General features: G+C 48.3%; 1 protein-coding gene across 1 annotated transcript in view; it reads right to left on the reverse strand.

Annotated features, from left to right (window-relative positions):
• The window catches only part of dpf1 (double PHD fingers 1), a 30,038-nt gene that overhangs the window by 4,940 nt on the left and 14,896 nt on the right, over positions 1–10,202 (reverse strand). Inside the window, exon 10 of the mRNA XM_057049490.1 lies at positions 2,150–2,269. Coding sequence (XP_056905470.1) covers positions 2,150–2,269 — 120 coding nt within the window. The remainder of the gene's footprint in view (positions 1–2,149; positions 2,270–10,202) is intronic.

Consider the following 10,202-nt stretch of genomic DNA (forward strand, 5'->3'; position numbering starts at 1 on the left):
GGTATGGTGTAGGGTAGTATAGGATGGTATAGTGTATGATGGTATGGTGTAGGGTAGTATAGGATGGTGTAGTGTAGAATGGTATGGTGTAGGGTAGTATAGGATGGTATAGGGTAGTGTAGGATGGTATGGTGTAGGGTAGTATAGGATGTATAGTGTAGAATGGTATGGTGTAGGGTAGTATGGATGGTATGGTGTAGGGTAGTATAGGATGGTGTAGTGTAGGATGGTTTGGTGTAGGGTAGTATAGGATGGTATGGTGTAGGGTAGTATAGGATGGTATAGTGTAGGATGGTATAGTGTAGGATGGTATAGTGTAGGGTAGTATAGGATGGTGTAGTGTAGGATGGTATGGTGTGTAGGGTAGTATAGGATGGTGTAGTGTAGGGTAGTATAGGATGGTATGGTAGAGGGTGGTATGGTGTAGGGTAGTATAGGATGGTATGGTGTAGGGTAGTATAGGATGGTTTGGTGTAGGGTAGTATAGGATGGTATGGTAGAGGGTGGTATGGTGTAGGGTAGTATAGGATGGTTTGGTGTAGGGTAGTATGGATGGTTTGGTGTAGGGTAGTATAGGATGGTATGTGTAGGGTAGTATAGGATGGTTGGTGTAGGGTAGGGTAGTATAGGATGCTATGGTGTAGCGTAGTATAGGATGGTATGGTAGAGGGTGGTATGGTGTAGGGTAGTATAGGATGGTATGGTGTAGGGTAGTATAGGATGGTTTGGTGTAGGGTAGTATAGGATGGTATGGTAGAGGGTGGTATGGTGTAGCGTAGTATAGGATGTTTTGGTATAGGATGGTATGGTGTAGGGTAGTATAGGATGGTATGGTGTAGGGTAGTATAGGATGGTATGGTGTAGGGTAGTATAGGATGGTTTGGTGTAGGGTAGTATTGGATGGTATGGTGTAGGGTAGTATAGGATGGTTTGGTGTAGGGTAGTATAGGATGGTGTAGTGTAGGATGGTATGGTGTAGGGTTAGTATAGGATGGTGTAGTGTAGGATGGTATGGTGTAGGGTAGTATAGGATGGTGTAGTGTAGGATGGTATGGTGTAGGGTAGTATAGGATGGTTGGTGTAGGGTAGTATGGATGGTATGGTGTAGGGTAGTATAGGATGGTATGGTAGAGGGTGGTATGGTATAGGATGCTACAGTCTTGCTAAAATAGGATAAATTACAGACACACTCCTGCTTGTTTGCACCATATTTGCAGATGCACTAAACTCAACTGTCATTTTTCAACCCTAAACCGCTTGTTTATCCTTCAAAACTCCAATTTAACCTCTTTTCCAGTCATAATGACAGAAATTGTTCTGGTTGCCGTGTTTTCCGGACGACCAGTCCTCTTGTTTTTGGGTGGGTATCAATTAGGACCATACCAATGTTTTGCATGCTGTAGCCGATTCACTACAAATCACGTCCATCTTTCTTTGTTAAGTTGTGTTTTTATTTTACAGATACAGATGTTGGCAAATAAAGAGTACACAACACATGCAATCAGGTGTGAAATATACAAGTTCTGCACCACATACACAGTAATCTCTGCATGTATACATACATACATACAACCAGAAGATACAAAACACATCTGATGGAGTTTATGATACAACCATCTGGTATGTCTGAAAATAAAAGAACTAAAATCACATTAACGGGTAAACAAACTAGAGGGAGACAGACTGAAAGTCCTTCCAGCTCATGACGCACGGCCGATGAATAAAGACGTACATGAGAGCTTCTCCTATCACACCATGGCAGCTTTTCCTAACAAACGGGATTTTTTTGGTTTGGCCGAGTCGTATTTTAACGGAGGTATTTGGCGTGAGACGTGATCAGTGGCGGCGGACACGCTGGTGCCCGTCGTCTCTTATCATCAGGACGGCGTCGCCGCAGGAGTCTCATCTGCACTTTACTTTGCCAAATAAAAATGAAATAAAATGAAACATTACAGCAGGGGAGCACTGAAGCATCATTTGTAGGAGGCTAAAACAAGTACAAAAGCCCACTGGTATGGTCCGTCCTTTTTGGGTGCTATAGAAAGCAGCTTCAGCGCTGTCTTAAACCAAATGTGTGTTTCCAAAGTTAACTGTCATCAGCAGTGGACTGCCTTCCTCCTGCCATTCATCCCCTTCAGCGGAGCCCTACCTGAGCGGCCACAGTCTGCACAGGAGATAAGGTCTTCGGGACAGCCCGTCTTCTTGGAGCCTCCCAGGCAGAAGTCGCAGTAACCGTTGGCGATCACGGAACCATCCGGTGCTTTTTTGGCTGGAAAGGGAAAAAGAATGGAAAGTGTGAGATTTGGGAAGCGTCTGGATGCATTGTATCAAAAGACTGATAAGCGAAGTATCTTCTAGAAACTGTGGATCCACTGAGAGGGAGAATCTGTAAAGGTCAGACGATCCAGAGATCTCATCAGAGTTCTGTAGTGATGAAGAGAACTGGTGTAGCCTGGCCCACTGGAACCAGTCCCTTTAGTCTCCACCCCACTGGAACCAGTCCCTTTTGTCTCCGCCCCACTGGAACCAGTCCCTTTAGTCTCCGCCCCAATGGAACCAGTCCCTTTAGTCTCCGCCCCAATGGAATCAGTCCCTTTAGTCTCCGCCCAACTGGAACCAGTCCCTTTAGTCTCCGCCCCACTGGAACCAGTCCCTTTAGTCTCCGCCCCACTGGAACCAGTCTCTTTAGTCTCCGCCCCAATGGAACCAGTCCCTTTAGTCTCCGCCCCACTGGAACCAGTCCCTTTAGTCTCCGCCCCACTGGAACCAATCCCTTTAGTCTCCGCCCCAATGGAATCAGTCCCTTTAGTCTCCACCCCACTGGAACCAGTCCCTTTAGTCTCCGCCCCACTGGAACCAGTCCAGTTCTTTGTTACAGTGTAGGGATATAAAACTACCTCTTGCTGACGTTAAATCCGTGACTGGTGGAAGTAGAAACACTTTTTTAATTATAAAATGTAACCCTACGCTAACTGTACCTTTGGTGATGAATCCTTTAAACCACAATCACACAGAAAAACAGCATACGTCCAGTCTGTGTGTGTGTGTGGTGTGTGTGTGTGTGTGTGTGTGTGTGTGTGAGTGTGTGTGTGTGTGTGTGTGTGAGTGTGTGTGGTGTGTGGTGTGTGTGGTGTGTGTGTGTGTGTGTGTGTGTGGTGGGCGTGTGTGTGTGTGTGTTGTGTGGGTGGGCGTGTGTGTGTGTGTGTGTGTGAGTGTGTGTGGTGTGTGTGTGAGTGTGTGTGTGGTGTGTGGTGTGTGTGTGTTGTGTGTGTGTGTGTGTGTGTGTGTGTGGGTGGGCGTGTGTGTGTGTGTGTTGTGTGTGTGTGTGTTGTGTGTGTGTGTGTTGTGTGTGTGTGTGTTGTGTGTGTGTGTGTTGTGTGTGTGTGTGTTGTGTGTGTGTGTGTTGTGTGTGTGTGTGTTGTGTGTGTGTGTGTTGTGTGTGTGTGTGTTGTGTGTGTGTGTGTTGTGTGTGTGTGTGGGTGGGTGGCTGCCAGTACAGGCTACTCATGCTGGGCACGTAGAGCCGTATGCTCCACATGAAGCCGTTTCATAATCATTATTAACAATAGAGAAATTGCCCCTGCCCGGCTCACTACTGTACGTCTGGTGTGTGTGAAGGTGTGTGAATTCCCCATCTACCCCCGCCCCCCCCCCCCCGCTGCTCTGCCTCCCGCCTGACCTGCTGCTGTTGATTGCATAATCGCTTTAATGGAAGCAATCACATAACCACTGCAGACTTTCTCTGTGTTTACGTCTCATTCTCAAAGGGCGACGCGCCGGACAGGTCCTTCGCCACGACGCCCCGTACAGGACGGAGCACCAGTAGCCGCTGAGGAGTGGGTTACAAAATCAGGAACACGCCAATTACCCCGGAAGACCTGAGACAAGCTCGCCATGGCGAGAATGTTCACACAGGCACTAAGACACACAGAGGCCAATAATTCATCCAGTTCAGGGCGGGGTCCTGTCAAGGGAGGGGAGGAAGAGGAAGGTGGGGGGTGGGGTGGGGGCGAGAGGAAGGTGGGGGGGTGCGTTTCATGGAAAAGAGGGTGAAAAGGAAAGGAGGGGGGAGAGATTGGGTTTCAGCTCTACAGGCTCTGGCTTTAATCCCTCTGTGAAATGAAATAATAATAATAATAATAATAAAACCTCTCTGATCAGGATCAGACAGACAGACAGAGAGACAGAGACAGACAGACAGGGTGTTCAGCTGCTTTCACTGCTCTTTTCCCTATATGGCATACATATACACACATATAATATATACACCATATATATAAATGATGTATATATTATATATGAGGTATATATTATATAAGTGATGTGTGTGTGTGTGTGTGTGTGATGTATATATGATACATTCTGGGGTCCAGCCGTGCTCCAGGGCTCCACTCCTGATGATGTCTCAGTGCTCGTCATGTCAAAGGTCAATAAACTTGACCTGTGAAGGATCATTTAGTGTTCGGACCACGGTGGCGGCGTCATCAGAACTCACCATCATGTCTTTTGCTGCTGTTACTATTATGGGATTTTGCTGGCGTCAGCTGTTTCTCATGATGAGAGTTTCATTACGGGTCAGGAGAGAAAGGAGCTGCTGCTCATCCCCATGAAGGTGAGGGGATCGGTGTCTTTCATCTCTTTTATTAGAGATACTCAAATGTCAGTTGGGTTTATCTCTGAAAGGATGTTTGATTCTCCATAAGCGCCGAGGAGGAGCCAGACCGATTATTTATTTAATAAACAGCAGCGTTTCTAACGTGTTCTCCAGTCAGTCCAGCTGCTGACGTTACCTCCAGCCCAAAATATGCTGGAAATGGATTAACGTACTTTAGAAAAGTCGGGATTTGAGAAGGCTGGTAAAACATTTAGTGTCTAAGAAGCGTAACCGCGGTGCTCCGTTTATTCCTGGTCTGGACCAAACAGCAGTTTCCTCCAACGCCTGAAGAGAAACGTGCACGCCGCCGCAGCGGTTTATCAGGCGACTGACGTCACCAGTAGACATCAGCGCATCAGGAGCTGCAGCACCGGCAGGTGACGCACGCCCGTCACGGTCATCGTTATTCTCATGCTAACACTTGCTAATTAGCGCCCAAAAAAAGAGAGGTAAAAACATCAGTATGGAGAACGTCCTCCAACACCAGCACGTTAGCCTAGCGACGGTAGCACGGAAATATTGTGCCTGAAATATGAATGTTCGACCTTTCGTAACACCTTTATTCAAGAATGACGCAGATCATTCTGTTTTCTAAGAACATAAAAGATGTTCAGGGGCTCCAGCAGCAGCATAGAGATGTGGAGACGTGCGTGGAGACGTGCGTGGAGACGTGCGTGGAGACGTGCACGCAACCCTGGGGTCAATGCAAACGCGTCTTCTTGTTGTTCAAATAAACGGCTTTTTATCGCTGCTGCCCTTATTTGGGCTCACGGCGGCTGATTCGGCCTCACAATCCCTGGTGGGATCAACTAGACACGCACACATTTAGTCAGTGTTTCATCTGTGTCTGTGTTTAGTGTGTGCGCATGGCTTTTGTCTTGTGTGTGTGTGTGTGTGTGTGCTCGCAGGCTCCAGAGAATGAATCAGCAGGTCCTGACACATGTGAGTGAGTCGGGGCTGCCCGCTGGCTTGCCTGCACAGAGGGGGAAAAAAATCCATCAATGATTAAATGCCTGTGGCCACGTTTCAGATGCCGCCTGCAACCACAGACGTGCAACAGCCGGAAAAGACGGGAGGGAGGAGGGAGGAGGGGAAGGAGGGAGGGAGGGAAGGAGGGATGGTGATAGTGACGGGAATAAAGAAGTGCGAGCTAATAAGGAGAAAACAAAGGAATTTAAGTCGAGCCGAAGGAAGACGGCAGAAGTCTGGTCTTTTTACTTCTTCTTAACCCGCTCATTATTTTTACCTCTCCTCTCCTCCTCCTCCTCCTCCTCCTCCTCTTCCTCCCCTCCGTCCCTCCCTCTCCTCTTCCAATTACCAGAAGGAGTATGAGCAGAACCACACACTTCACAGCTTTCAAGAGCAGGGAAGCAGGAGAACAGGAGAGAGAACCTCCTGGGAATTATCCAGTGAGAGATGAATCCTCAGATGCCCCCCAAGTCCACCCCCTCACTCCTGGCCTTCCTCATCCTTCCTCCTCCTCATTTAGGATTTCTCCCTTTCCTCAGGTTCCCCCCCGGTCCTGCTCCCTTCTTTTCTGCCATTGTTATTTTGCTCCTCTTGCTTCGCTCCAACAGACAAAATCAACATACGTGTTCAGATGGACTAAAGTGTGGAAACCTGCTCATCACCAACCTGCTTTACACCCACGCTCATCACCAACCTGCACACACACGCACAGACACACACACACACACACACACACACACACAGGAAGCGCACATCTGTGATAAAACACACCTGTAGCGCATCAGTGTTGGCCCTCCAAACAAGCTAAAGATCAGGAACGCTGACCTGATATGAACAAAATCTCCAGACCTGACGTGCACGCCATGTGCACGCCATGTGCACGGCAGGTGCACGGCAGGTGCACGTCCCGCCACTGTCCCTCCACCAGACTCAGGCCTGAATCGATTCCTCAGGCCAACTGTGTCGGTCAATAATCTCAGCCTTTGGTCATCTGCAGTGGAACACTCATCAAGGTTCACACACACACACACACACACACACCACACACACACACACACACACACACACACACACACACACACAGTACTACCTTGTCTTGAATTTACTCATGTTCTGTTCGGTTTTCTAAAAATCTCCCTCTTTTCCAACAGAAATATTTTGTCAGCCACCCGCGTTACCGTGGCGACAGTCACCTAAATGCACATCAGTTAATCCAAAGCTCATTTAGCAATTAACCAGCGCGGGCTTGAGTCTGAATGTGATCACTCGAGAGCTCGAGTGTCGCCGACGCAGCAGGCCCGGCAGAACCTCCTGAACCAGCAGTCAGGAGCCGTCCTCACCGCCGTCTGACAGGAAAACTGGAAGGAGGGAAAACAGAGAGATGGGAGCTGGAACGCTGGCAAAATAAATAAGGAAATAAAGAAACCAAAATAAAGGAAGTGTCTCCTGTTCTGTTGGAGCACTGGTGTGTGAAAACACACACGCTGCACTCCTGTCGCCTTGCTGCTTAATGAGGAGAGCCTCTCAGGACCAGCACACACTCATGCAAACACAATGAGACGCACACACACGCACACGCACACACACACACACACACACACACACTCCTGCAGCCATTCACATACACTGAGATTTACAACCCAGCGTTTGCATAATAACTTTTGCTGTCCAGTTTCCCTCCCTTCCCCCACTTGGTCTCTTTAATGTGATGAATGTGTCCCTGCAACCCTCATCCCACCCCACACACACACACACACACACACACACACGCACACACACACACACACACACACATGCATCATTACATGTTTTCTCCAGAAACAAAAGGATAAACATGTATGAAAACTGCTCACGTACTGGCGGAGAGACAAAGCTGAGCTGAAAGCTGTGCAGGTTGAGGAGGAGGCTGAGAGGCAGTCAGACAGGAAGCAGCAGTCACAGATGAAAAGTCACTAGTTTCTGTATCTCCCCCACACACTCTCCCCCCTCCCCCCTTTTTCCTTTTCGCACTTTCATGCATTCTCATTATTGCTGCGGCTCTCTGCTGCTGATTTGATCTCTCCTCTGCACTTCATTGTGCTTCATTTTCCCCTTTTTCTTATTTTGTCTCCCTCTCAGATTCTTCTTCTTCTTCTCTGCTCAACTCTCAGTGAGGGAATTGGAACTTCCTGCGATCCATCTGTTGTCGCAGCGATGCAGGCGCCGTTTCCCACCATTTTCCTCCTTCCATGCTCCTCTATACTCTCTGAACCTACACACATGCACGTGTGAGCGTCACTCATGTCCACTCAGCTTGTTGCGTAACTCCCAGTGCATTGTGGGTCTTGATGTGTGCGTTTGTGGTCGTGTTCAATGCGAGACTTTGTACAGTTTTAGTGCGTCATTAAAGCTGATGGACGTTTGCTTTATACAGCTGCACACGTGCACAAATCGCACACGTGTGGAGAGACATTTACGCTTTGTGCTTTTCGTGCTTTTGATTTGTGCACAAGTTCACACAATCGCTTGTGTCAATGAAGAGTTAAAATGCAAATTATTAATCCTATTTTGTTCCGGGGAAGGGGGGGGCGAGATGGCCTGGAATTCAGAGTGTGAAATCCGGTTTGAGTCGTTCCCAACCTCACATGGGTCCACTATAAATGTGTGTCAGGACTGTGGAAATGTCACAAATCTCACTGCTCCCATCTTTTCCACCCTCGCAACGCTGCGTTCTGGGGGTGGTTCCCTGCACTCCTCCCGCTAACGGCTAATTAGCATTTTTCTGCTGTAACAAGCCCAAACTGCAGGAAAGACGTCCCTTGCATTAAAGGCTGACTGTTTTGACAGGACAGGAAAGTTTGCTTGGCTTCAAACCTGCACGTTAACACAGGAAAGGAGCTGCTGTGCCACGTCGGAGCCGAGTTCCTCGTGCACGGGTGCAGGGTTCGGGGCTTCAGGGTTGTTGGTTAGGGATGATTGTGGTGCTCGTCTAAACACGAACAAAGACGAGGGAAGGAACCACAAAACAAGCAGCTGGTGAGCCACAGCTCCACCTTAAGACAGCATAGCAAATGAAGCAGACTGCGATATTACCCAGCCTTCGCTACGCCAACTGTCTGGGGGATCTATATGATGAATCATGAAAAGGTTACTTTTCCTTGCCTGCTTCCCCTCAGCCATCCTCCCCGTCTTTTCTTTCCCCACCTATTTAATGTTATCCTTAATGAACTCCTCTGTGCTCCCCTCAACTTCCTCCATTCTTTGTCTTTTTTTTCAACGTACATAACAGCGTACTCTTTAGGAGGGAGCACTGGAGGTATCTATGGTAACGATTGCTAGGCAACAGCCTATTCTTCCGTCCTTTTCCTGCGCAGCAGCAACAACTGTCCAATGGAAAAAGGACTCGGGCAAACGTGAAAAGTTCAGAAGACGTCCAGGGAGCGCGCTAGGTTGTCTCCAGCAACGTAGCGTCCAGAAAAATGGGGACGGTCCCTAAAATGCATTTATTTTGCATGCTAAGAAAAAACCCTCAATTTGCTCATTCTGCCCGAATGTATCCATATACGTATGCAGAGACCAGCGATGCCCGATGAACGAGGCTGGAGCAGAACCGAAGGCCAAACAGATTTAAACATCTGGACTTTTCTGACTCCCTCAAATTAACGTCTGAGGGGGGAAAAAAAGTGCTGTGGAAAACAAGCAGAGCTCATTAACGTACAGTTGCACCTTTCAACACAGCTGGAGGCCAAAACCTCGCATCAAAATGCCCCAGTGAGCCTGACACACATCATCTGCCTCCCCCCAAGAAAACCACAGGGGGAGTCAGAGAGGAGCCCCCCCCAGGGACAGCCAAACACCCAACAGAGATGTGAACAATCAAAAGATTAAATATCACAAAATATACAGGTCGTTTCCATCTGGGCCAGGCCCCAATCAAGCCTCTTCATCATATTTAAGCACACCCTAACCTGCCCCCCCCCCCCACGTTATCGTTGCTATGTACCCCAGGAACAGAGCAACAGTGGAACTGGCTCATTAAGACATCACTGACGTCTTCCTGAAGACACAAATGGAGGCGATAAAAAAAGACCCCGTTGTGGTGCCAATCGTGCGAAGAGGGCGTGGCCGTGCCAGGTTTCCAGCATTGTTTCATCCTGACGGGGGCTGATCGGAATTCGTCCTTCACTCCTCGAGCAGAACGGGAGGAGGCCATTTTGAGACAAAGGCAAAAAGGAGGGAAAGAGGAAAAAAACAACAATGTGAGCGTGAACGGGGGGGCACTGACCTTCAAAGGGCTCAATTACATGTCTCACACACTCAAAGTTGGGCATGATTGCTCATAGAGACACACACACACACACACACACAACACACACACATATACACACACACACATATACACACACACGCACACACACAAAGACACACATAAAAACACACACACACAAAGCAGGCATGCGTGTGCCTTTGTAATGCACACACACACACACACACACACACACACACAAAGCAGGCATGCGTGTGCCTTTGTAATGCACACACACAGACACACACACACACACACACACAAAGCAGGCATGCGTGTGCCTTTGTAATGCAC

Source organism: Takifugu flavidus, chromosome 12, assembly GCF_003711565.1.
Source record: "Takifugu flavidus isolate HTHZ2018 chromosome 12, ASM371156v2, whole genome shotgun sequence".
Classification (NCBI taxonomy): domain Eukaryota; kingdom Metazoa; phylum Chordata; class Actinopteri; order Tetraodontiformes; family Tetraodontidae; genus Takifugu; species Takifugu flavidus.